The sequence below is a fragment of the Chiloscyllium punctatum genome, chromosome 19 (assembly GCF_047496795.1).
Source record: "Chiloscyllium punctatum isolate Juve2018m chromosome 19, sChiPun1.3, whole genome shotgun sequence".
NCBI classification, from domain to species: Eukaryota; Metazoa; Chordata; class Chondrichthyes; order Orectolobiformes; family Hemiscylliidae; genus Chiloscyllium; species Chiloscyllium punctatum.
In genome coordinates, this window is record NC_092757.1 from 85,632,530 (window position 1) to 85,660,458 (window position 27,929).

The 27,929-nt window shown below is 47.0% G+C and overlaps 1 protein-coding gene across 4 annotated transcripts in view; it reads right to left on the reverse strand.

Annotated features, from left to right (window-relative positions):
• Window positions 1-9,666: 9,666 nt before the first annotated feature.
• nxn (nucleoredoxin) overlaps window positions 9,667-27,929 on the reverse strand; it is a 234,454-nt gene continuing 216,191 nt past the window's right edge. For all 4 annotated transcript variants that reach the window (XM_072589940.1, XM_072589942.1, XM_072589943.1 and 1 more), the window contains one exon: window positions 9,667-10,440. In XM_072589940.1, the coding sequence (XP_072446041.1) occupies window positions 10,258-10,440 (183 nt within the window). In that variant the 3' untranslated portion in view covers window positions 9,667-10,257. The remainder of the gene's footprint in view (window positions 10,441-27,929) is intronic.

The following is a 27,929-nucleotide window of genomic DNA, read 5'->3' on the forward strand; positions in this document are numbered from 1 at the left end:
AATGTCCCTGGGCTGGATCACATCCTGCCTGATGTTCTTAAAGTTTAAAGATGTGCAGGTTAGATGAATTGGCCATGCTAAATTGCCCATAGTGTTAGGTGCACTGGGTAAAATGTAGGGAACAGAGTCAGGGTGGGTTACTCTTCAGAGGGTCGCTGTGGACTTGTTTGGGCCAAAGGGAATCTAATCTAATCTGAAAACACCCATGTCATCTTGCAGTTGGCATCAGAACCACAAACCTGGGACAATCAGCCACAGTAATCCATCCATTTCAATTGGAGATACTGTCACTGCTTATTGTCCCATTTATATTTGCACTATAACTTTACTACTTTATTTCAGGCATGACTAGGTTAGGATTGTTTTCACTAGAGTTCAGATGAGTGAGGAGGGGTTATCTCATAGAGACTTATAACATTCTAACAGGATTGGACAGGGTAGATGCAGGGAGGATGTTCCCAATGGTGGGGGTGTCCTGAACCGGGGGCTCACAGTCTGAGGAGTCGGGGTGAACATTTCAGGATGGAGATGAGGAGACATTTCTTCACCCACAGAGCGGTGAGTCTGTGGAATTCATTACCACAGGAAGGAGTTGATGTCAAAACATTGATTGTATTCAAGAGGCAGCTAGATATAGCATTTGGGGTGAACGGGGTCAAAGGTTATGGGAAGAAAGCAGGATTAGGCTACTAAGCTGGACAATCAGCCATGACCACGGTAAATGATGGAGCAGGCCCGAGGGGCTGAATGGCCTCCTCTGCTCCTATCTCCGATGTTGTAATGCTTTACTTGGGTATGGCATTGATTTGGGTCTCACCTGTACATCTCCAGCCCCACTGTAACTCAAGTCCACATCCACAAGAGACAGCTGACCCTGTCAAAACCCTACTTGCATCCCCTAAGGTTTCTTGCCAAAGTCCTACCAATGATCTGTTCACTTTTTCAAGGAACTTCAGAAACGTAAGAAATAGAATGGGACCAGCTGAGTAAAGGCTAACTGCAAGAACAGGCCAAAAATCCTGCGGTGAGTAACTCACCTCCTGACTCCCCAAAGCCTGTCCACCATACAAGGCACAAGTCAGGAGTGTGATGGAATACTCCCCACTTGCCTGGATGGGCGCAGCAACAACACTCAAGAAAACTGACCCCAAACAGGACAAAGCAGCCCACTCGATTGGCATCACATCCACAATCATCCACTCCCTCTATCTCCAAGCTGCACTGCAGAACTTCACCAAAGATCCTCAGGCACCACCTTCCAATCCCACGACCACTTCCATCTAGAAGGACAAGGGCAGCAGATAGATGGGAATATCACTACATGCATGATCCCCTCTGAGCCCCTCCCCATCCTGATTTGGAAATATATCAACATTCCTTCCCTGTTGCTGGGTCAAAATCCTGGTACTCCCCCGCCCTGAGACATTATGGATCTATCTGCAGGTGGACTGCAACGGTTCAAGAAGGTAGCTCACCACCACCTTCTCAAGGGGCAACTAGGGACGGGCAATAACTGCTGGCCTAGCCAGTGACACCCGTGTCTTTAACTTCCCTCGTTAATTGCAGTTGGACTGCATTTTCCATGTAGCTTTCTGGACTTAAAGAATGCATTAGTATTGCAAGCTATGAAATGGCTCTTCAAATTTGCTAAGTAGATGAATAGGAAAGGTTTGGAGGGATATGGGCCAAGCACAGGCAGGTGAGACTAGTTTAGTTTGGGAACATGGTCAGGGTGGACTGGTTGGACCCAAGAGTCTGTTTCCATGCTGTATGACTCTATAACTCTCTATGACTCCAAATATTTGTCATCGCCTATCTACCGTGATACCTTTATTAGAGTTTCCCAATCTATGCTAGCCACTGGCTCCTTCATACCTAACTGGATATGTTCATATTTAAAACTCAAGGTTCATACCTAACTAAATCACTTACGTAAAATGTTGTTCTATTATGGTCAGTGTTCTCCAGAGGGTCCTTTACTGAAAATAAATTAGTTAATTGTACCTGACTGCACAATGTTTTTTGTGGGTCACTGTGAAGTCCTGAGGAGGATAATACTATTATGTTGCAGTGTTCCACAATAGCATTGCTTAAAGAGCTGGAAATTTTATTTGAGGACAATCTTATTTTTTGAAAAGCTTCACTTTCTCTGTAAATGTTCTGCCTGACTCGAAGCAACCTTTAAAATGAATTTCGACGGTGCAGAATGCTGAATGCAATCATGTGTTTGCCTCCCAGGGTGCAATGGAGCACCCACAGTAGATACTTGACAGCTTTCAATGGCAATCCATCCAACCAGTGTTAGAAATGCAATCTCAACATTGAATCTTCCTCCCTTTAAAACTAATATACTCTATACGTTGCTGAAGGGATGGTCATTTTGCAAAAGCTTTTCATTTTCATTGAATCCCTACAGTGTGGAAGCTGACCATTCAGCCCATCGAGTCCACACTGACCCACTAAAGAGCAGCCCACCCAGACCCATCCCTGTATTTCTCATGGTTAATCCACCTAGCCTGCACACCCCAGATGCTATGGGACAATTGCCCTTGCCAATCCACCTGACCTGCAGATCTTTTGGATTGTGGGAGGAAACCAGAGCATCCAGAGGAGGAACCCCACACAGACACAGGGAGAATGCACAAACTCCACACCAACAGTCACCCAAGGCTGGGGTCAAACCTGGGTCCCTGAGTCACCATACCACCCCATTGCACTCCTCAGTGACCAATACAATTCTTACCATCCTAATTCATCCTAAAGGAGAAGCCCTCAAAATCGTGCAAACCCACAGACAGGAAAAGTGTCCTCTCTCAGTCCATCATTCCCAGCATTGTGGCACTGGTTCAGTCAGCGGTGTTGGGTGGTTCACATTCCAAAACCAGCTCTCTACCCCGAACTCTGTCACAGCGAGTAGTTCCCAGGAGGGTGGAGATAATGCTTCGAGAATATTCTTGAAGCCTCCCTGAAACAATGCACCATCTATACCGATGTGTGGAAATCCCTTCCCCAAGATGAGCCAAACTGGAGAACACAGGGACAGGAATAGGCCATTCAGCCCATTCAGTATTCCTTTCCCAATCCAATATGATCCTGGCTGATTGCACACCTTAATCAGGGGAGGTGATGGTCTCATGGTATTGTTACTGGATTGCTCATCTAGAGACCCAGGTAATATTTTGGGGACCTGGGTTCAAATCCTGCCATAACAGACGGTGAAATTTGAATTCGATAAAACATGAACCACTGCCAGAAAGCCAATCTGGTTCACTAATCCCCTTAGGGAAGGAAACTGCCATTCTCACTCGGTCAGGCCTACATGTGACTCCAGACCCACAGCAATGTGGTTGACTCTAAACTGCCCTCTGGGCAATTAGAGATGGATAATAAATGCTGGCCCAGCCAGTGATGCTCTGATAATGCGAATGAAAAAAATCCTATCCCTCACAATTGTGTATGCTGCTGGGAACCAGAAATCTATCAATCTCTTCCTAAAAAATACTTCAAGACTGAGCTGTTTGTGATTGAGAATTCCTAAGGTTCACAGCCCTCCAGTTATAACAATGTCTCCTCATCTTGGACCATAGTGATTTGGTCTTAGTTTTAAATTCACATCTGCCAAAATTGAATAGGTTTTGGTGAAAACCGAGAGCAAATGTTGGAAGGAGTGAGTGAGTGAGAGAGAGAGAGAGAGAGAGAGCACAGTGGTTAGCACTGCTGCCTCACAGCGCCAGAGACCCGGGTTCAATTTCCACCTCAGGCAACTGTTTGTGTGGAGTTTGCACATTCTCCCCGTGTCTGCGTGGGTTTCCTCCGGGTGCTCCGGTTTCCTCCCACAGTCCAAAAATGTGCAGGTCAGGTGAATTGGCCATGCTAAATTGTCCATAGTGTTAAGTGAAGGGGCAAATGTAGGAGAATGGGTCTGGGTGGGTTATTCTTCGGCGGGTCAGTGTGGACTTGTTGGGTCAAAGGGCCTGTTTCCACACTGTAAGTAATCTAATCTAAAAAATCCAAAACCTTCCCACCCAGCCAGCTGTGGCACAGATGATCCCACAATGGGCTGTCCACTCACCTCAGGGTCCCCAACTCCAGGGTAAGACTGACTCATCCTCAATATAACCACACGGCCTCAACATTGACTTCACCAGTTTCCAAATCTCCCCTACCTCATTCCAGATCCAACCCTCCAACTCAGCACCGCCCACTTGAACTGTTCTACCTGTCCACCTTCCCCACCAATCTATCACTATCACACCTACCTTTGCCCACCTATCGCCATCCCACCTAACTTTCCCCCATCCCCAGCTTCCCCCTCCCCTATTTATCTCTCGGCCTCCTCTCCAGTCCTGATGAAGGGCCTTGCTGAAGTGTTGACTCTCCTGCTCCTCGGATACTGCCTGACCTGCTGTGCTTTTCCAGTGCCACACTTTTATTGACTCAGGCTCCTCCTCATCCTGACGGGGCTGCCCAGGATGAAGAGGTCAAGAGAAAAGGAGTGCTGATTGGCTGGGAAAGGTGACTCAGATTTGCTGAGGTGTTGCCATGGAGAAAGCAATGGGGAATGATTGATCCCAGAGTCCCCAGTAACTCAAAACGCTTCATCAGTGAGTGAGCAAGATTCAAGTTCTATAATACTGACTGACTTCGCATGCTCCTGCAACACACAGACCAGTACAGCACAGCAACAGGACCTTCAGCCCACATCTCCATACTAACCCCATCTGCCTGCACATGGGCCGTATCCCTCTATTCCCTCAGTTTTGAGGAAGGGTCATTTGACCTGAAACATAACTCTGATTTCTCTTCACAGACGCTGCCAGATCTGATGAGCTTTTCCAGCAAATTCTGTTTTGGTGTCCTTCTATTCCCTGCCTGTTCATTTGTCTGCGTAAATGTTGTTATTGTATCTGCTTTTACCACCTCGCCTGGCAGCAGGTTCCAGGTACATACCACCCTCTATATAAAAAAACTTGCTTCGAACATTTCCTTTAAACTTACCCCCTAAACTTATGCCCTGTAGTACTTGTCATTTCCACCCTGGGAAACAGACTCTGACTATCCAAACTATCCATGCCTCTTATTATTTTGTCCATGTCTATCAGACCCCTGCTAAGATTTAATGAAAACAATCCAAGTTTGTCCAACCTCTCCCTCTAATTAATACACTCCAATCCAGGCAATTTCCTGGTAAACCTCTTTTGTAGCCTTTCCATACCTTCTGAGAGGTTGGAGACTGGAACTGCATGCAATACTCCAAACATGGTTGAGCTGAAGCTTTAATCAGCTATATAAACACAATAATCAAAAGCCCCCATCCTCTGTCTAAGTTATCCTATAAAGCAAATCAGATGGCAAGATGTTTAAGGTAAAGAATTCGCTCTGGACTTGCTTTGCTCATTAATTGCTGTACCGAGGAGAGTTCCAGATGGTTGGTGTTGATGCTGCTTTGTCAAGGTTACATTGCTGTATTCCTGATGAAGGGCTGTTGCCCGAAATGTCGATTTTCCTGCTCCACGGATGCTGCCTGAACTGCTGCGCTTTTCCAGCACCACTAATCCAGAATCCGGTTTCCAGCATCTGCAGTCATTGGTTTCACCTTTGCTCATTCATTGCTTCTCTCTGCATTAAACTGGAGTGTTCCAGCTACAGGAATTAGATCATAAAGCCAGCTATCTCCCCCACATCTTCATAGCACAGTGTTGTCCTGTTTAAACTGGAATGGGAAAATCAGTGCTCTCACTCAAAAGCAAATAAAGGAAAAGTCCTGTTTTTTTTTTGTTTTAAACACAGTGACCAGGATAACCATGGGTTGTAACCTTGACAAAGCAGCATCAACACCAACCATCTGGAACTCTCCTCGGTACAGGTAATGAATGCATTCGATGCCCAGGGGCTCAACTGATTTGGGACATGGAGGGAGGAGGGGAGCATTAAACCAGAAACAGAAACTGCTGGAAACACTCAGCAGATCTGGCAGCATCTGTGGGAAGGGAAATGGAGTTAACGTTTCATTACAGCACAGTTCCACACTCCCCCATTCTCCCTCCCAACCCCACCACAGACCTGGGCATTGAGTGCTGATATGCGCTTCGTTCCCCCACCCTGGGCAAGTCCGACATTTGATGCCCATCACTAATTGCCTTTGAACTGCAGCTTGGTGGGCTATTTGTAGGAGTGGTTAAGAGCCAAACCCCATTTCTGTGGAGTTGGAGTCACATAGAGATGTACACCATGGAAACAGACCCTTCGGTCCAACTCAACCATGCTGACCAAATATCCTAAATTAATCTAGGCCCATTTGCCAGCAGTTGGCCCATAATCCTCTAAACCCTTCCTATTCATATCTCCGTCCAGGTGCCTTTTAAATGTTGTAATTGTATCAGCCTCCACCTCTAGCAGCTCATTTCATACACATACTATCCTCTGTGTGAAAAAGTTGCCTCTTAGCACCCTTTAATATTTTTCCCCTCTGACCCTAAACTTCTGCCTTCTAGTTTTGGACTCCCCAACCCTGAGGAAAATATCTTGGCTATTCACTCTATTCATGCCCCTCATGATTTTATAAACCCCCAAAAGGTCACGCCTCAACCTCCCATGCTCCAGTGAAATAAGTCCCAGTCTCTCCTCATAACCCGAACCCTCCAGCCTTGGTAATGTCCTTGCAAATCTTTCTAGTTTAACAACATTCTTCCCATAACAGAGTGACCAGAATTATACACAGTACACTATAAGGTCATCTCTCAGCCTCCAACGCTCCAGAGAAAACAATCCCAGCCTATTCAGCCTGTAAGCCAAGAGGATTTCCTTCTGTAAAAACCATTAGTGAACCAGATAGGGTTTTGTTTTACAACAATCGATGATAGTCTCATGGTCACCATTACACCATCCACATTTATGGATTGAATTGAAATTCCCACAGCTACCCTGACGGGAATCAAAGCCACTTTCTCAGAGAATTAGCATAGGCCTCTGGGTAACTCATCCAATGACATTATCCCAACAGCACCATCTTCACCACTACAGGGTTGACCCTGTAGTGAGCTGGGCAGGTTCGGTGGATTGGCAATGCTAAATTGCCCATGGCATCCAGGCATGAGTAGGTTAGCCATGGGAAATGCAGGGTTACATGGTCTTCTCAGAATGGGTGTGGACTTGACGGGCCAAGTTGCCTGCTTCCTCACTGTAGGGATTCTATGATCTGGTGATGAGACTGCGCAGATCAGCAGAAACGCTATCAGTGTCAAAGTACAAATACCAAATATGGCACTAAATTCTCTTAATTTTACTTATTATTCATCGATAGTGAAACAGGAGTCAAGCCTATCCCCTGATAGAGGTTTATAAAATAACAAGGGATTATAGATGAGGTGAACGGCAGGAGCCTTTTCCCTGGGGTGGGGGGAGTTCAAGATTAGGGGCATATTTTTAAGGTGAGAGAAGAAAGATTTAAAAAAGACAGGAGGGACAATTTTCTTAAACTGCAAGTGGTTCGTGTGTGGAATGAGCCTCCATAGGAAGTGGTGGATGCAGATAAAGATACAACGTTTAAAAGACATTTGGAGAAGTACATGAATAAGAAATCTTTGGAGGGAAATGGGCAAAGGGTAGGCTGGTGGGACTAGTTTAGTTTGGGATTACTCTTGGCATGGACTGGTTAGGCCACAGGGTCTGTTTCTGTGCAGTAGGACTCTATCACAGTCTGAGAGATTATGGCTGATCTCCATCAGACTGCCTCAATTCTATATCTGGGGTTATACCTTGGTCAAGGAAAAGTTCTACTGGTCTCAGATTTTCAATTATGAAACTATGTCGTAGGAAGGATGTCATTAAACTGAAAAACAGTGCAGAAGAAAGTTACAAGGATGTTGCCTGGACTCAAAGCTCTGAGTTATGGAGAGAAGTTGGATAAGCTAGGACTTTTATCTTTAGAGCATAGGAGACTGAGGAGGGGACCTTATAGAGGTATACAAGACCATGAGAGGCATGGATAGGGTGAATGTAGGGTTGGGGAATCGGGAACTGGAAAACATCAGTTTAAAGTTAGAGGGGAAAGAATAAATGGGAACCTGAGGGGCAACCATTTTACACAGAGAGTGGCATGTATATGAAATGAGCTCTCAGCGGAAATGGTTGAGGCAGGTACATTAACGACATTTAACAGGCATTTGGACAAATACAAGAATAGGAAAGGTTTAGAAGGAAATGGGCCAAGTGTGCAGGGAAATGGGGTTAGCGTGGATGGACATTTTGATCAGCATGGACCAGTTTGGGCCAAAGTGTCTGCTTCCGTGCTGCAGGACTGTATGTCTCTGAGCGAACAAGACACATTCCTGTGGGAAGTTAAAAATCACACAACACCAGGTTATAGTCCAACAGGTTTAATTGGAAGCGCACTAGCTTTCGGAGCGACGCTCCTTCATCAGGTGACTGTGGAGGGCTCGATCGTAACACAGAATTTGCTATAACCTGGTGTTATGTGATTTTTAACTTTGTCCACCCCAGTCCAACACCGGCATCTCCAAATCATTTCAGTGGGAGACAGCTCCCACTTCAAGAGCTCTTTAGCGTGAAGCTGCTGGAAGTAATGCTTTATGTTTTGAGCTGGTGTTGATGGACTGTACCTTTTGGACTCACGGAAGCCTTTTTGTTCTGGATTCATTGTCACGTCTTGCCACTGCATCGCTCCGTCGCCCTGTCCTTGAGTACCACCTTCCCCCATTATCTTCACTGTGCAGGTTTTTGCACAGGTCAAAGGATCTGCCAACAGCTCTGTGTTGTCAGGTGATGGGAAGACCAGCTGAACGACGAACCAAATGGCCAAACGTGGCTCACTTGCCTGCACACCGTAATCTAAACAGCTTTAAATGAGGTGGACATACCATAGTGTCGTCAAGATAACACAGATGGGGGAGAGAAAAGGCAAAAGACAAAGGGAAGGAAAGAGAGAGACAGATAGATACTGATAAGGAGAGAGATACAAAGAAGAGGGAGACAGAACAACTTAAAGAGACATGGAGACAGAATTAAAAAGAGGGCTTGGGTGGGGGGAGGGTGGGGGGGTGGGGAGGAGAGCCAGACAGAGAAAAAAGCAGAGAAATTCATAAAATCCTATGGTGAGGAAGCAGGCCATTCAGCCCATCGGGTCCACACTAACAAAGAGCATCCTACCCAGACCCACTCCCCCCACTCCCCACCCCCACCCCGCATATTCCTGTAACCCTGCATTTGCCATGACCAACCCACCTAACCTGCATGTCTTTGGACTGCAGGAGGAAACCCACACAGACACAGGGAGAACGTGCCAACTCCACACAAGGGTGGAACTGAATCCCACTGAGACACAATGACGCCCACTTTCTCAGACGATGACTTGGGGTCTCTTGGCGTAGTGGGAGTGAACCTACCTCAGAGCCAGGAGGCCTCGGTTTCAAGTCCTCCCTGCTCTGAGAGTGTGTCATAGCATCTCTGAATAGGTTGATGATAAAATATCTCAGACAAAGTCTTCAGCTCAATTTGCCCAGGATCAAACACAGTTCACTACAGTCTCGCCAAGGCCACATTCCAACATTAACTGAGTAATGCTTCAGCAAACTGCAGGAAGCGTCTTCGATGGAAGCCATTTTGTTTTCTGAACCACCAAAAAGAAAACAGGAAATAAAACAGAGCTATTTTCAATGCGTCTGCTGCCAGGTTTATTAGACTTATCTCACAATAATTTAAAACATTGTAACAGGACCAGATTACAATTTTTTTTTAAAAAAAGGGAGAGATTAAAAGGGGTGCGGGGTGTAAATAAGTCAGTGGGAAACTCCTCAGAAGTACATGATCACGGTGGGTTGGTGAAGGGGGGATTCGAACAGTGGGGTCGAAAGCCAGCCCAGTCTCAATGAGGTTGTCAGTGAAGGAAACAGAGGCCTGTTTCAAAAAACAAAAAGCTCTCAAGCTGGAAGGGATTGTAGGCCCGAGCGAGATTTAGGCCGGTGCATCAGAAATGTTAATGATCTGCCAGAGCTTACGTAGGAGCAAGCTGCCAACTGGATTCATCGTAACGGGTCATCCTACCCGGCCAGCTAAAGCAGAGAAAGGAGATGCCAACAAGCCTCTTCCAAGGATATGCTCGTGACCGCTGTGTTAGAACGAATGGAAATTCAATAGCTAGAAAGACCTTTTTTTTGGGTTTTGATTTTTTTTTGTTTAAATAGAACTTTTGAACGAAAATCAGCCGGGGGTGTTAAATATTCTTTCTCGTTGGCAACTTCAGATTGGCTCTGGTTTTAGTTTCTCTTTCAGGAATGCCTTCACAAACTCTTCCACAATCACAGGCGTGATCTCCTCCACGTCTTTGACGTACTTGGCTCTCTGTGACATGTCCAGGATGGTGAGAAGCGGAGCAGACTCCGGAAGGTTCGTAAAATCCCGTAGCGATTCCGTCATGTCATCCTGCAGCAAAGGAAGAGAGGGAGAAATAGTGTCAGTGGTCGGGGGAGGTGAATACGGCAATGGCTCATGAGGATGGTTTTGGGATGTTTTTGCTACAACGTGAACACCTTGCGGTTTATAACAGTGTCTTAAGGACAAGCTACTAAGAGATAGGCTTTAAGGGAGCGTCTTAAATGAGGACAAAGAGGGACAGCGATGGGAGATTTAGCCGAAGGGACCGCACAGATTGAGGCCTGGGAGATGACAGCAAGGTCAAGGATCCTGAAGAGGTCAGAATTGCAGGAGCTCAGAACAAAACGAAATTCATTTAAGACAGAGACGAGGAGGAAGTTCTTCTCTCTGAGGGCTGGGAATCTGCAGAGTTCTTTACCTCAGAGGACTGTTGAGGCTGGGTCATTGAGTATATTCAAGGCTGAGCTTGATTCTTAATCAGTAAAGGGAACAAGGACTCAGGGGAAAAGGAGGGGAAGGCCGAGTTGAGGATTATCAGATTGGGCATGGAATGGTGAGGCAGACTTGATGGGCTGAATTACCTACTTCTGTTTCTACATCTCTGGCCACAGAGAGCAGGGAAGTGTTCAGGGCCAGGATTTTCCCTGACCGGTTTTGAATGAACTGGATTTGATTCAAGGTGTTGGCAAATCCAGTCACCTCCTGGCTGCTGTCTAGAAACAACTGGTTAAATGGGGCCATCATTGAGGCTGGGACCAGTGTTTTAATAATCAGCTACATTTTCTCAGGTAAGTCAATAACTAGGTAAAGTCACCATGGTTCTCCCAGATCAAAGAACTGCTCCCTCATTAGAGAGAGAGAGAGAGACAGAGGGAGAGAGGACTGGTTGTGGTCTTATCTGAGGGTCACCACGCCTCAGGCAATATAAAAACATAGAAGATAGGAACCAGAGGAGGCCATTTGGCCCTTCGAGCCTGCTCCAATCATCCTGCTCTCTCCCCATAACCTTTGACCCCGTTCGCCCCAAGTGCTATATCTTGAATACATTCAATGTTTGGCATCAACTACTTCCTGTGGTAATGAATTCCAAGGCTCATCACTCTGTGGGTGAAGAAATGTCTCCTCATCTCCATCCTGAAAGGTCCAGCCCGAATCCTCAGACTGTGACCCCCAGTTCTGGACCCCCTCACCATCGGGAACAGCCTCCCTGCATCTACCCTGTCTAGTCCTGTTAGAATGTTATAAGTCTCTATGAGATTCCCACCCCTGTCTGAACTCCACTGAAGGATGAGGTTGAGAAGAAGCATCCTTCATGGAACTGAACCCAGGCTGTGGCTGCCATTCTGCATTGCAAACCAGCAGTCCAACCAACTGAACTAACCGACACCATTAAAACCAGACCAGCAAGTCATTAGTAAAGTGGGAAAGAATGAGAGTGTCATAACCAGCCACATTTTCTCAGGTCAGTCAATAGCTAGAGCCTTAGGTAAAGTCACCTTGGTCTTCCCAGATCAAAGAACTGTTTTCTCATTAGAGAGAGAGAGAGAGGGAGAGGGAGAGAGGACTGGTTGTGGTCTTATCTGAGGGTCACCACGCCTCAGGCAATATAGAAACATAGAAGATAGGAGCAGGAGGAGGCCATTCGGCCCTTCGAGCTTGGTCCGCCATTCATTACAGCACTCTGGAACCCCAGTGTTGTGCAGTGCCTGGGGTGGAGGGGGCAGGTTTGCCTTTACAGGAGAGTCACAATGCCACTCGGGTGGCATCAGTTTTGGGTAGCGACTGGTGGAGACCCATGGAAAGGTGGGCAATTGTGTCAGTGATCTTCAGGTAAGTACGGGATTATCCACTTTGGACCATAAAGTTAAATGCAGTGGACGTCCAAAGAGATTTGGAAGTGCAGGTGCACAAATCTTTAAAATGTCATGCACACTTGCAGAAAATAATCAAGAAAGCTAAAGGAATGATGGCCTTTTTATTTAGAGAACTCGAGCGCAGGGATGTGGAAGTTATGCTGCAGTTATACAAAGCTCTGGGGAGACACCACTTGGAGCTCTGTAAACAGATCTGGGTACCCACACCTTAGAAAGGTCTGACTGGCCTTGGAGAGAGTTAAATGTAGATTTACAAGAATGATATCTGGAAGTCAAGGGTTAAGTTATGAGGAGAGATTATCCAAATTAGGCCTGTTTTCTCTAGAATTTAGAAGGTCAATGGATGATCTGATTGATATTTTCAAGCTTTAACTGGAAAACGATAGGGTAGGTAAAAATAAACTATTTGTACTTGTTGACAATTCTAGAACCAGGGGCCACAGTCTGAGAATTAGGGCCAGACTGTTCAGGTGAGGTGTTAGGAAGCACTTCTATACAAAAAGGGTGGTAGATGGCTGGACGTCTCTTCCACAAATGGGAAGGGGATGCTGGGTCAGTTGTTAACTCAGATCTGAGATGGATAATTTATTGTAAAGCAGAGAGATATGGGCCAAAGGCAGACATATGGAGTTAGGCCACAGTTCAGCCTTGATCTGATTGAGAGGCGGAACAGGCATGAGGGGCTGAAAGGCCTACTCCTGTTCCGATTTATTTAGGGGGCAGCAGATGCTCCCTTCACCCATCAGGATGGCAAAAGGCTGAAGGATGAGTCAAGCTCTGCTGTCTGTGCCCAGCTCTCAGTCACTGGCACACAGCTCCCAAAGTGTGTACTTTGCTGGGTTCAGGAACCAGGCCAGTGTGGAAAGGAAATGTCTGCATTTGAGGAAGTTTAACGCTGAATACTGGCATTGGCAGAAAGCTGCAACATTCTGATTCACATCACAATCCACTTGTGCAATATAAAATACCCTCAGACCCATTTCTTAGCTCTTTACCATTATGTATCCATTCAACAGAACATTTCCCAGTAATCAACATCAGATTATTTTTCAATAAAGCTGCAGTAATAACATTCCCAATCACTAATCCTGTGGGAGGTTTGAATGAGTCTCAATGGGAGAACACTCTGAGTAAAAGGATGACCCTTTAGAATGGAGCTAAGGAAAAATGTCTTCATCCAGAGAGTGGCAAATCTATGGGATTCATTGCCATAAAAGGGGGTTGGGTCATTGAGTATGTTTAAGACTGACATTGATAGGTTCTTGAATGTCAAGGGTTACAGGGAGAAAGCGGGAGAATGGGATTGAAAAACCTATCAGCCATGATTGAATGGCGGAGCAGGCTTGGTGGGCTGAATGGCCTAATTTCTGCTCCTTTGGCTTACAGTCTGTTAAAACATGCTGGAGAGTGAGAGACAGATGGCCAGCCAGCAATCCGAGACTCCAAATGGCTCCCTTCAGCTCAGTGGGTTACACTTTCATCCCAGAGTCAGAAGGTTGTGGGTTCAAGCCCCACTATACAGACTTGTGCATACAAATCTTGGCTAAAGCTCACAGTGCGTTCCCAAGAGGATTTGTAAAGAGTTTCTGGGGAACCAAAATCTCAACCATGGATGGTGCCCTTCACAAGACCATTCAAATGCATAAAACATCGAAAATAGGAGGAGGCCATTCAGCCCTCTGAGCCCGTTCCATCATTCAATATGATCATGGCTGTTCATCCAGCACAGTACCATGTTCCACTTTCTCCCCCATACCCACTGATATTTTTAGCCTCAAGAACCGTATCTAAAACCTCTTCCAAACAATCAATGTTTTGGCTTCAACCACTTCCTGCAGCAGAGAATTCCATGGGCTCCCCACTCTCTGGGTGAAGACATTTCTCCATATCTCAGTTTGAAATGGCCCACCCCATATCCTTAAGACAGTGAACCCTGGTTCTAGAGTTCCCGGTCATCATGAATATCCTTCCCACATTTACCCTCTCTATTCCTGTTCGAATTTTATACTTTACCATGAGATCTCCCCCCTCCCGCATTCTTCTAAGCTTTACTGAATGTCATCCTAACCAATCCAGTTTCTCTTCACAAGTCAATGCTAGCAATCAATCAGGTAAACCTTTTTTGTGCTCCCTCCATCCTTTCTTGGATAAAGAGACCAAAGTTGGGCATAATATTCCAGGTGAGGTCTCACCAGTACAGCATGAAATCCCTGCTCCTGTACTCGAATCTTCTCGCTCTGAAAGCCAATGTGTAGTATTTGCCTTCTTCAGTGCCTGCTACATCTGCAAGCTTACTGCGTTGGTTAGGCAGACACCACTGTCCTCTCCCAGGTCCGGGTTCCCAGCATCAGGACATTCATCACTCAAAAAGTGATTGGAGAGATGATGGCCGAGTGGTGTTATTGCTGGACTGTTAATCCAGAGACCCAGATAATGCGCCTGGGACTGGAGGGGGAATTAATAGCCCATGAATTCATTGTCAGTTGTCAGGAAAAACCCATCTGGTTCACTAATGTCCTTCAGCAATCTCCTGTCCTTACCTGGTCTGGCCTACACGTGACTCCAGACCCACAGCAATGTGGTTCACTCTTGATTGGCTGCTGGGCAATTAGGGATGGGCAAATGCTGGCCCAGCCAACGACGCCCTGATCCCGGGAATGAATATAAAAAACCCCAGCTCCTTTCGGTGGGGCATTCCCTTTACATCCCTGACCCCCAGGTTCCTGAAGGAACAGCTCCACTTGGATCTGGATGTAGGTTTGCTCGCTGAGCTGGAAGGTTCATTTTCAGACATTTCATCACCATACTAGGTAACATCTTCAGTGAGCCTCTGGACGAGGCCTCTGTGGTGCAGAGCCATTGAGCTGTGGCTGGGGCAAGAGGGCTTGGTGAACTTTACAGCAAGATGGGTTCTTCGCATGCAGTGTGGCAGAGGTTACCCTAAACAAATATGGACCCGCCTTTATATAGCGCCTTTCACAACACCAGGACAAATCCAAACTGCTTTACAGGCAATTGAGAATTTTTTTGCAAAAACAATCACAAACATTGGAAAAACTGGAGCCAATGTGCCCAATGCAAGTGCCCTCAGCAACAATGTGGTCTGTGCCCACTTAGTGTGTCTTCATGATTCTTACTGGGGCATAAATATTGGCTTGGACAATCGTAGGACCCGAGACGTTAACTTTGATTTCTCTCCACAGATGCTACCAGACCTGCTGAGCTTTTCCAGCAACTTCTGTTTGTGATTCTGATTTACAGCTTCTGCAGTTCTGCAATAGAATGACTACATTATGAGGGGCTGGGTTGGAACTGAAGCTACATCGAGCTGCAGCTGCAGGAAATCTGAAATGAAACCACAAACAGTTGCAGAAACTCAGCAGGTCCGGCAGCATCGGCAGAGAGAGAAACAGAGTTAATGTTTAAGGTCCAGACTCCTGAAGAAGGGTCACTGCACTCGAAACTCTGTTTTGCTCTCTCCACAGATACTGCCAGACCTGCTGAGTTTCGCCAACAATTTCTGCTTTTGCTACATCAACAGCAAACCAGCTGAGTCACGATTGTCGTTGTCTGACGCCGAACACTTGATTCCTGGGAATCCAGGTGGATAGCAGCAGTTCAAGAAGGCAGCTCACCCCCACCTTCTCCAGGACAGCTAGGGATGGACAATAAACGCTGGCCTCGCCAGTGATGGTCCATGACCTACAAACCAATACAAAACATTTCAAAATCACGAGGGGTTTGGACAGAGCTGATTCGGAGAAATTGTTCCCATTGGAAGAAGGATCCAGAACCACACAGTACAGGTTTAAAAAGAAGCAATGGAGACAGGACCCACCATGGAGGGCTAGATCTCAAACAATGATGTGACAGAGAGAAGGCGAGCACTGCAGATGCTGGAGAAGCAGTCGAAACGTGTGATGCTGGAAAAGCACAGTCGGTCAGGCAGCACCCGAAGAGCAGGAGAGTCACCGTTTTGGGCATAAGCCCTTCATCAGTATTGGGAGGTGGGGCTATGACTGACGAGTCAACTTCACCAGTTTCCTCATCTCCCCTTCCCCCCACCTCATCCCAGATCCAACCCTCCAACTCGGCACCACCCTCTTGAACTGTCCTACCTGTCCATCGCCCTTCCCACCTATCCACTCCAGCCTCCCCTCCGACCTATCACCTTCGTTCCCCCAACCCCCACTCTCTGATTTATCTCTCAGCTACCTCCCCGCTCAACATTCCTTATGCCCAAAACGTCGATTCTCCTGCTTCTCGGATGCTGCCTGACCTGCTGTGCTTTTCCAGCGCTACACTTTTACAACAATGATGAGACAGAGAACAGGAAAGAGATTTTGAGCTGAGTGGCATGGTTTAAAGGTAACAAGCTCTCCTCCCCCTCAATGTCAGCAAAACAAAGGAGCTGGTCATTAACTTTAGCAACGGGGGGGGGGGGAGGATCAATGGAGTCGATGTGAAGATGGTAAAGAACTTTAAGCTCCTCGGAATAAGTATCACCAACAATCTGTCCTGGTCCATCCATGTCGATGCTACAGTCAGGAAAGCACACCAACGCCTCTACTTCCTCAGAAGGCTAAGGAAATCCAGGATGTCCACAAGGTCCCTTAACCATTTTTACAGACGCGTCATAGAAAGCACCCTATCCAGAAGCATCACAGCTTGACATGGCAACTGCTCCGCCCAGGACTGCAAGAAATTGCAGACAGTTGTGAATGCAGCCCAGTCCATCACAAAAACCAGCCTCCCGCCCACTGACACAGCAGAAAATGGCTGGAATGATAACATCTGAGGATGCTCAAGAATTCAGAATCTAGGCAAGGGCAGATATCTTGGAGGGATATGTGGCCGGAGAAGATTACAGAGGTATAAAGTTTGGAGTGATCCATAAACAAGGATGAGAATTTTACAATCGAGACTATTTTGACTGCGAGCCGAAGAATATTGGGAACATGGCCTGATCTGAGTAAGGACAGAGGTGCCAGAACCTGAGGTTTGCTGAGTGAGTCCAGCCGGGAAGGTGCCTGAACCAATACAGAGTCAGGGCCTTCAATTAGGAACTGATTGTCTGACCACCTTGATTCCAGTGAAAAGAAACGAGAGAGAGAGAGAGAAACAAAGCGCTCTGTGAAGAGAGTCATCCATCATCTCAACAAGAGCAGCTTCGCATAGAGAAAGACAATCTGGTTTTCAAATGCAGGAGCCCAGAGGAGCTCAGACCATGCATTAATTTGCCGCTGAATTGCTAACGCCACACTAGCAGGAAAGGCAGAGTAGCAATAACCCCATCACAATAACAGAGCCACAGGCAAACGTTAATGGTAACAATCAGCAATTAGCAGGTGGCTTGGGTTGTGCACGATACAGCAGAGGCCTCAGTGACTGTCACCATCAGACTGGCAACCTGTTTCCTCTCCGGCTCTTTGTCCCCTTGTTACCGACATGCCTGTGATAGACCAATATGGTGCTTGGGATCCCAAGGGAGAGGGTCAGGGGACTGGGCTCTGTGCCCCTTCTGACACATGCCAGGTGTTTAACCTCATGCCAGGGGAACCCAGAACCACAGCTGGTTACAAATGGGTTTGGTTCTCTCAGTTAGAGTCATTCTGTAAATCCCTTTACTAACTCATTCCGAGGTAAGCTCTCAAAAACAAGTTTAAGTTTAGATGCCTTCATGGTTTTTTCTGTTATTGGATGTGGGCATGACTGTCTTGGCCAGCATGTATTTCCCGTTGTTAATTGCCCAGAGGGCAGTTAAGAGTCAACCACATTGCTGTGGGTCTGGAGTCACATGTAGGCCAGACCAGGTAAGGATGGCAGTTTACTTCCTTAAAGGGCATTAGTGAACCAGATGGGTTTTTCCAACAATAAACTACAGATTCAAGGCCATAGATTAGATTAGATTCCCCTACAGTACAGTAACAGGCCCTTCGGCCCAACAGGTCTTCGAAAGACTAACCCACCCAGACCCATTTCCCTAATGCACCTAATACTACAGGCAATTTAGCATGGCCGATTCACATGACCTGTATATCTTTGGACTGTGGGAGGAAACTGGAGCACCCGGAGGAAACCCACGCAGACACTGGGAGAATGTACAAACACCACACAGTCGCCCAAGGCTGGAATCGAACCTGGGTCCCTGGTACTGAGGCAGCGGTGCTAACCACTGAGCAACCGTGCTGCCCCATCATTAGATTCTGAATTCCAGAGAGTTGAGCACAGGCCGACTGCCCCGTGCCCAGGTCTGAGGGAGGGCCGCACTATTGAGGCTCCTGCCTTTCAAATGAGGCGCTGAAATGTGACACTGGTCCCTGGGAGTAAATGATCACATTGACTCAAAATTGAAGGGGCCAGGGACTTCTCAGTGACGCCCGCCCCTCAGCCAACAGCCAACAAGCCCGACGATCCAGTCACGGCCACGCTGTGGGATGTTGCTGTGCACAAGGGAGCGGAATTGTTTCCCGCATTTCCCCCCCACCAAGCCCCTCCACCCAGCTGGCATCCGCCCCTCAAATCGACTCAGGCAAATGATCCTGGTTCATGACCCCAACACTGTCTGTGAGATCGTGCTGTCCCGCAAAGCAGCTGCAGCATCTCAGCGCGTCCGACTGCGCTTCCGGAGTACTTTGTCGGCAAAAGCCATGCCCCTGCCTAGGCTGGGGAAGGCACTCCGTAAATGCAATTTCCTCTCCCCCCCACTCCCCGCCCCTTGGAAGTCTCGGCGATGCTCACAACCATCACCAAGGTGGGGCCTCCTGGTTCGTGGTGTTGGCCATACTGTACGGTTACTCCAAAGGGTCAGGCTGGGCCAATGGGAGCCTCTGGGTGTTGTACCAGAGATCCAGAGTATCACCCAGAGGGAGCTTAACCCTCACACTACTGCACTTGGCAATCAGTGACCCCTGTGCTCACCCATAGCCACACAGATCCAACCTCTGCAAGCTCAACAAAATCACTATTACAAGCAGCTGGATGAGGTTTATAATTAAAGGCATGCTGGGGCACTCCCAGCACGTTTCTAAGCCACTCTGAACTTTTCTGGAAATTAAATATCTGAGAGTTCGCTTCCCCCATCACGCCAACAGCCTGAATTAAAGATTAAAAAGTGAATGAACATTGACGGCTGGCACGCTCACTGGAGGATACTGCAATGCACCATCCCACAGCGGGGAGAGTGGGCATGTATTCAATCCGCTCTGTAACATTTTAATCGAGTACAATCCTGGATTTCCCCAATCTCGCTGGGAGCGCATCAGCAAGATGGAAAGGCACTGGCTGCCTCAGCTTGTTCCACTGCGTGGCTGGAAAGTTCTAGAATGCCAGCAGCGGGAAAGAAACCTTCGAACTGGGTTGGATGCCAACCGGGGCTGTGCCAGGGACTGCACAATCTGCCTGCTCAGAGTCATGTCAAGAAACTAAAGACACAGCTTCCATTCTGGATTCTGTCGCTGGAAAATGTGGTCAAGCCTCAGATGAGTTGTCCCTTTAGCTCATGTTTGGCACACTCACAGCATTGAGTGTGGGAGTTGGGATGTCATGTGATGGCTGCATAAGACATTGCTGAGACCACAGTTGGAGTGCTGCATACAATTCTAGTCGCCCTGTTGTTGAAAGACTGTTGCTAAACTAGAAAGGGAGCAAAAAAGATTCACAAAACTGTTACTGAGACTGGAGGGTTTGAATAGGCTGGGACTTCTTTCCTTGAAGCGTTGGGAACTGAGGGGTGACCTTACAGAAATCATGAGGGGCACGGATAGGGTAAACAGACAAAGTCTTTTCTCTGAGCTGGGCGCGTTCAAAACTAGACGGCATCGGTGTAAGGTGAGGATGAAAGATATAAAAAGGACATGAGGGGCAACTTTTTCATCCAGAGGGTGGTACGTGTATGGAATGAGCTGCCAGAGGAAGTGGTGGAGGCTGGTACAGTTGCAACATTTAAAAAATTCTTGGACAGTACGTTGATAGGAAAGGGATATGGACCAAATACAGGAAAATAGGACTAGTTCAGTTTAGGAAACCTGGTCAGCATGGACTAGTTGGGCTGAAGGGCCTGTTTTGGTGCTGCATGATTCGATTTATTACAGTGACGTATACTGAGGTACAGTGAGAAGCTTTACAGGCAGATTGTACCATACAAGTGCATCAGGGTAACAGAATAAAGTGCAGGGTACAGTGTTGCAGCTGCTGAGAAGATGCAGAGAAAGATCACCATTAACATTTGAGAGATCTGTGCTCAGGAGTCTGATAACAGCAGGGAAGGAGCTGTTCTTGAATCTATTAGACCATAAGACATAGGAGCAGAGAGTAGTCCATTCAGCCCATCGAATCTGCTCCGCCATTCAATCATGGCGGATAAGTTTCTCAACTCCATTCTCCTGCTTTCTCCCCATGACCCTTGATCCTCAAGAACCTATCTTTCTCAGTCTTAAACATACTCAATGACATGGCCTCCACAGCCTTCTGTGGTAGTGAATTCCATCGATTCACCATTCTGCGGCTGAAGAAGTTTCTCTTTATCTCCATTCCAAAAAGTCTTCTCTTTACTCTATGGCTGTGCTCTCAGGTCCGAGTGTCTCTATTGTTCTGTGCATCAAACTTTCATATCTTCTGCCTGACGGAAAAGGGTAGGAGAGTTCAGCCGGGGTGGGAGGGGTTTTTGATGATGTAGGTTGCTTTACCAACGCAATGGGAAGTGTAAATGGAATCAAGGGAAGGTTGGTTTGTGTGATGGATTGGGTTGTGTTCACAACTCCCTGTAGCTTCTTACAGTCTTCGGAAGTGCAGTTGCCATACCAAATAATAACATGTCCAGATAGGATGCTTTCTGTGGCGCATCTATAAAAATTTGCAAGAGTCTTTACTGACATGCTGAATTCCTTTAGCCTCCTAAGGAAGTAGAGACATTGCTGTGCTTTCTTGACCATGGGTGGACCAGGGCAGATTGTTGGTGATTGTCACTCCCAAGAGCTTGACTCTCCCTGACTCTTGACTCTATGTCCAGCAGCAGATTGACCACATCCACGTTGTGGAGACGTTTATAAAAATATTTGTCTTTAAGGTTGAAAAACCTCAAAACTATTTACCACTTGAATCAGATTGTCAGATTTTATTATCTTTGCATTACAAACCCTACACATTGAACCTGCATGCTCCATTGAACTGGGAGCTTGGGTCAGGTTCATGGAATCCACTGTATTGGTGCCTCTGGGAATTTTTGAAGGGAACGGATTGTTAAATCCCAGTCGCCACGTCCTCTTCCAGATTTCCCACCATTGCCGATGCTCACCCTGCATCTGGAAGGTGGGAAGTCTAGGTCAACACTTACCATCCAGTGCATGTGTTAGTGAGAGCAGGCCAGAAGGTTGGGCCGAATCGTCTTTTCTCAGCTCTACGTGAGTTCTGTGAGCACTTCCAGCCCGGCCTGATACTTGAGGTCCTGCTCCTCAGATTTCACTGCAGTACTGATAGAGTATTACCCTGTTAGGGATTGCGACTGTCTGCCACAATCACAACTGTAACTACAATTCACAGGGTAAGTTTGCTGCCTGTGGACTAGTTAGAGAGGTCGGAGGTCACGGAATTGAAACCCTTCTTTATCCTCGCTGCCTTGCTGTCTGGTCAGTTGGTTTGCATTTTGGGATAGCTGACAAGATCAGAACAATCTTTCTTTTCTGTCAGTTCCCCACCTTCTGCTTGCATTTGCAACTAAAGATCCGTAGCTATCTCAGCCGACAGCACAGGCAGTTCTTCGATAACGCAGTGGTCGTGGTCTTGTGCAACCCTGCGTTTCACAAAAATCGCGCTATAAAAACAGCGCTCAAAGTTTTCCAGCCAACGGACGTTTTAAAAGTTTGGGCTTTAGAAACAGTGTCCCCAGTTTGTCGATCACATTTCGGAGAATTTGTGTTGACGTAACGCGCGTTATAACAGAACGACCTGTATAGCATTTGACAAAACTCACCCACTCTCTACTTTGACTGAATGTCAGTCCACACTGACTGGGAGGCAGGTCCTGCAGCATTATTTATGGCTTTTAATGGTATCAAGGGGTCTTGGGAGAGAGAGGGAGTACAGCATTGAGATTGAGGATCAGCCATGGTCATTCTGAATGGCACAGCAGGCTTGAAGGGCCAAATAGCCTACTTCTAGTCTTTACAGACACTTACAAACCTTAGCCTCTCTCTCCAGCCTGCCTCTCATCCAGTGGGTCACATGGGAGAGAATTAAGGGAAATGGGGACTCGAGTGGATGGGCTTCTACATGAGCTACTAAGACTATGGTAAGGTGAATGGGCGGCACAGTGGCTCAGTGGTCAGCACAACACCAGGGTCCCGGGTTCGATTCCAGCTTCAGGCGACTGACTGTGTGGAGTCTGCACATTCTCCCCGTGTCTGCGTGAGTTTCCTCCGGGTGCTCTGGTTTCCGCCCACAATCCAAAGATGTGCAGGTCAGGTGAATTAGCCATGCTTAAATTGTCCAGAGTATCCAGGGGTGTGCAGGGTAGATGGGTTAGCCATGGGAAATGCAGGAGTTAGGTCTGGAGTTGGATGGCCTTCAGTGGATTGATATGGACTTGATGGGCCGAATGGCCTCTTTCCACACTGTAGGGACTCTATGACTGTGCGCAACCAGCAGCTGATACAGGATTCCTGCTCGCCCTCTGATTCCAATGGACCGGGTCCTTCAGAACCCAGTGTCGGGTATGGACTCGGGACTAAGTATCCGTACACAAGGAGGTTTTGTACGGGATTGTTTCAAATTAAATTGCGGATCCAAGCAGAAAAGGCACAAGCCAGAGAGAACTGCTCGGCATCAGCCAGCACAATGTTTCCAGCTGTATGCGGTAAAGATCTGGTAACGCTGGGTTTAATAAATCTTAAACACAGTCAAATTAACTCCAGAGACAGGTCCCTGGCACACCACAGTGAAAGGAAGAGAACAGACACACTTGCATTTGTATAGCATCATTCACGACATCAGACAGTGCTTTATAACCAACAAAGTACTTTTCGGCTGCTGCAATCAATGTGTGCACAGCAAACCAAACCCCCCCATTTAATGACGAGTCTGTGTTTCTGTTTGGGGAGCCTTCAGAACACAATATCCAGATCAATGATTTTAGACCCATAAACCTCGGTCTATATTTTTTCCACACCCCCATCACCCGAGGAACTGCCACAACATAGGGGTTTGACTGTGCTGAAAGCAGCCTATTTTCACCCACTCACAGTCTCCACAAGCACCTAGCTAGCCTTTCATCTTCCCTAGCTCAGCATCACCAATTCCTCTGTTTGCCTAACCTTTGCCCTCTCTCTGTCTCCACCTGAACACACAGTCCTTCTATCCCCTCCTCCCCCAGACCCCGCCATCATCAAGATAAATACTGCTTTTGTTCGTCAATCCACCCAAAACGTTAACTCTGTTTCTCTCCCCACAGATGCGCAGACCTGCTGAATTTCTCCAGCAATTTCTGTTTTCATTTCAGTTACTCAGTGTGTGCTTTGATTTCTTAAAGCTAATGCTGATTGAGGGATCAATAACAGCCCAGGTCAGGGGCTCTACGAATCACAGAAACTCTACAGTGAGGATGCAGGCCATTCGGCCCAGCAACCCTCTTAAGGGCACCCCACCCAGACCCACCCCTCCCTATAATCCTGCATTTTCCCAGGGAAAACCCACCCAGCCCTGGTCACTACGGGACAATTTAGCATGACCAGTCCACATCTTTGGATTGTGGGAGGACACCCACGCAGACATGGGGAGAATGTGGAAACTCCACACAGACAGTTGCCTGAGGCTAGAATTGAACCCAGGTCCCTGGTGCTGTGAGGCAGCAGTGCTAACCACTGAGCCACCATGCCGCACCCTTGATGGGCTGGAGGGCTTTATTCTATGGTGCAGACTCTGAGTGGGACTCAAACACACAACCTATGGTTCAGAGGTGAGTGTGTTCTCCCCCCCCCCCCCCCCCCCCACTTCCATATTTCCTGGTGCTTTATTAAATGTCTTTTTTTACATTTGACACAAACAGAATTCCCAGACATGGAACCCAAGCATCCATTTGGTTGGAATTCCACAGAAACCATGCTCCATGCGTTCAACAAAGCTCAACGTGGGAGAACTATCCCAACTGGAAAGTGTGAGCTCAACAGCCAACTAAGATCCAATCTTGTTATTTCTTTTGTTAAGATCTCAAATGAGCCGGGAAATAATTCACAATTGCTGCTTTTTAACAGGCAATAAAGACACAAGTGAGAATGATCCATAAATAATGGGGCCAGGAGAATGCACAGTAATCTTGCTGGGGTCTCGCCACTGCCCTGTATAACCGAAGTAACCATCTTCATTCAGACAAACCTTTCCCTCTAGATGTCTCCCAGATAGAGTTTCCTTTGTCAGTCTACACAATGTGACACATTACAAAGAGAGACAGAATAGGCTGAGAGTTTTTTCCCTGGAGTGTAGGAGGCTGAGGGGTGACCTTATAGAGGTTTATAAAATCATGAGGGGCTGTATATAAGGTGAATAGTAAAGGTCTTTGTCCCAGGGTAAGGGAGTCCAAAACTAGAGGGCGCAGGTTTAAAATGAGGGGCAACTTTTTCTCACAGAGGGGAGTGTATATGTGGAATGAGCTGCCAGGGGAAAGTGGTCGAGGCTGGTACCATTAGAACATTTAAAAGATACTTGAACAGTTACACAGACAGGAAAGATTTAGACGGGATATGGGCCAAACACAGGCAAATGGGACCAGCTTATTTGAGAAACTTGGTTGGCTTGGACGAGTTGGGCCGAAGGGTCTGTTTCCATGCTGTATGACTCTATGTTGACAGTACAGGTGGAGGAGATGGACTCCCTGGGGGGGGGGATTTCACTGTCATAGCAAGTTTAACATTTGCTGAATGCTGTTTAGACCAAATATCTGCTATGTATTTAATTTGAAACTCTAACCAAGACTAGCCAGATGTGAAGAATAAATGGATAGAAGTTGGGTTTTTGGGAAGGTGGGGGGTGGGTGGGGGGGAAATGAGGTGTAGTACATCCACAAAGTGAACACAGATGAGGAAAACCATTTATCTGTTCTCAGCACCTTCATCTCCAAAGAGGAATTGACCATTCTGCCCCTTGCCATTTTCCTGCTCCCTCATAACTCTCGGTGGTGATGACTGGTCACTGCTGATTCAGAGATAAAAGGGGAGATGGACTCCACTGGAGATAAGGCCATCCTCCCACTGACAGGATGCTCCATCGTTAACAGCCTGAGTGGCTGGGATTGCATCAAACCGCACACCGCAGCGTGAAGCTACCTGCCTGCCCCTCCATTCCCAGGAAACTAAAGGACCATTCCCGTTGGCAGAAAGGGGAGTGAGGGTTATGTCTCCAACCCAAAATGACCACTTGTGTTCGAGAAGGGGAAAACACCCCATTCTTCTGTCATTGAGTTGTGTCCGACAGTCAGCAACGAGATCTGTTTTTAGTTAATACAAAACATGTTCTCATTTTCGGGGAATGCTTCCAATTACAGCAATGCTGGAACCTTTTAGATTTTGCATATGCTGCAGGGAAAGAGGGAGAGAGAGAGAGAGAGAGAGAGAAAACAAAACAGATACATGTGTCTGGCAAACACCACCAACAACAGATGGACTGACCACTCCATACACTTGTCAGTTATCAATACACAAAACAAAACAGAAGTTTGATATCACTGTACCAATAAGTTCCTGGTGTGACTATTACAAGCCGAAGATGGCCACCTCATTCTTTGTCCCTGCACCAAGAGGGAGATTCACATCCAGTTCTGAAATATCATACTGACTAGACATGATTTGGCATCAACTGTGATGTGAAATGAAAGCTGAACCGAGCCAAAAAAGAGCTTCTCTCTTTTTATGTTTCAAAAAACGTCCGTGACCCTGGTGAAATGTGGCCATTTACTGCCCATCCTGTCCTGCCAGAGGGCAGTCCTGATCCGTGGCATCACTTACTATCCTGAGGAACTGAGGTGGAGGGCAGTGTCTTCCCCCAGAGAGTGGGGAGTCTGTGAATTCACTGCCACAGAAAACGGGGAGAGGCCAAACCATTGAATGTTCTCGAAAGGCGTTAGAGATAGATCTTGGGGCTAACGGGATCAAAGGGTATAGGGGAGAAGGTGGGAATAGGGGACTGAGTTGGATGATCAGCCATGATCATATCTCATGGCAGAGCAGTATCAAAAGGCTGAAGGGCCTCCTCCTGCTCCTATTTTCTCTGGTTATATAACCTCAACCTTAAAAACATTTGAGTTCCATTTCACACATTGACCACAATGCCATTTGAATACTCGTACTCAGGGTTGCTAGTCCAGTACAGCACCTAATATATCTCTCCTTCCATCTTTCCCCTGGTAACACCAGGCAGCTGTTCTTCATAACTATTAGTGAGAGCGAGGAGGATATCTCAGCAACATGGGGTTTGCCACTGTCATGGTTGTTCCTTGTGCACTACCCATAAACCAAAGAGGAAAACTCAGCCCCGGGTTTGGTCTCAATCTACAGCAAAAACTGTGCCAGCTATTTCCTTGTAACTCCATTTCCCACGCGTTTGTCAAATTCTTCAGTATCCTTACATCTCAAATAGGCATCTGTCTTCCTTTTAAACCACTCTCTCTTCCCTGTTTTAGTATCTCTACAGGTCTCTGTCTGACAGGAGTCTTGGATGAATCCAGATAAATATTGGGATGACTGAAGTCATTGTCTTTATGCTTCCCCCATCTCAGACCGCATTTCTCCAACACCATCTGGCGTCAAGCTGACCTCCAGTTCCCATGTCGTCTCTCACAAAACTATACCGACTTACACATCAGCACCAACTCCCAACCTCAGCTTCTACCTGTGCCAGACTCTTCCTGAAATCATTGCTTTTCGCAGCTCTGCATTTGACCATGTCTATTCTCTCCAAGTCGCCCTCCCCCGACTCAACTCTTGTAAAACTGATCCGTTAATGAGCCTTTTCTCCAGCAATCTCTCCATCATATCCAACCTTGTTTCCAACTACCTCTGTAACTTCAGATGTCAAGTAAATTATCTCTCTATTCACTTTCAGTTCTGAACTTGACCTGAGAATTCTCCAATTCCTTTCTCTCCTGGTCCATCTCCCCTCCTCCCAATGCCACTGAGGACTGGCCTGTTAGGCACTTTGCCCTGTAAACATATTTAATAGCCCATATTTAAACACTTAAATCCCTCTACATTTACATCTTCCTCTTATTTAAAATTTAATTCATGTCCTTTGAAGAGGTTTTGAGGATTACAGAAATATCGGAATTGTAACCACGCCGTCATTACAGCTCACATCACCCGATTGGACTGTCATTGTCATAGAGTCATCCAACACAGAAACAGACCATTCAGCCCAACCAATGTGTACTGACCATTATCCCAAACTAAACTAGTCCCATCTCCCTGCGCTTGGCCCATATCCCTCCAAACATTTATGTACTTATTCAACATCGGGTGCTCCGGTTTCCTCCCACAGTCCAAAGATGTGCAGGTCAGGTGAATTGGCCATGCTAAATTGCCCATAGTGTTAGGTAAGGGGTAAATGTAGGGGTATGGGTGGGTTGCGCTTCGGCGGGGCGGTGTGGACTTGTTGGGCCGAAGGGCCTGTTTCCACACTGTA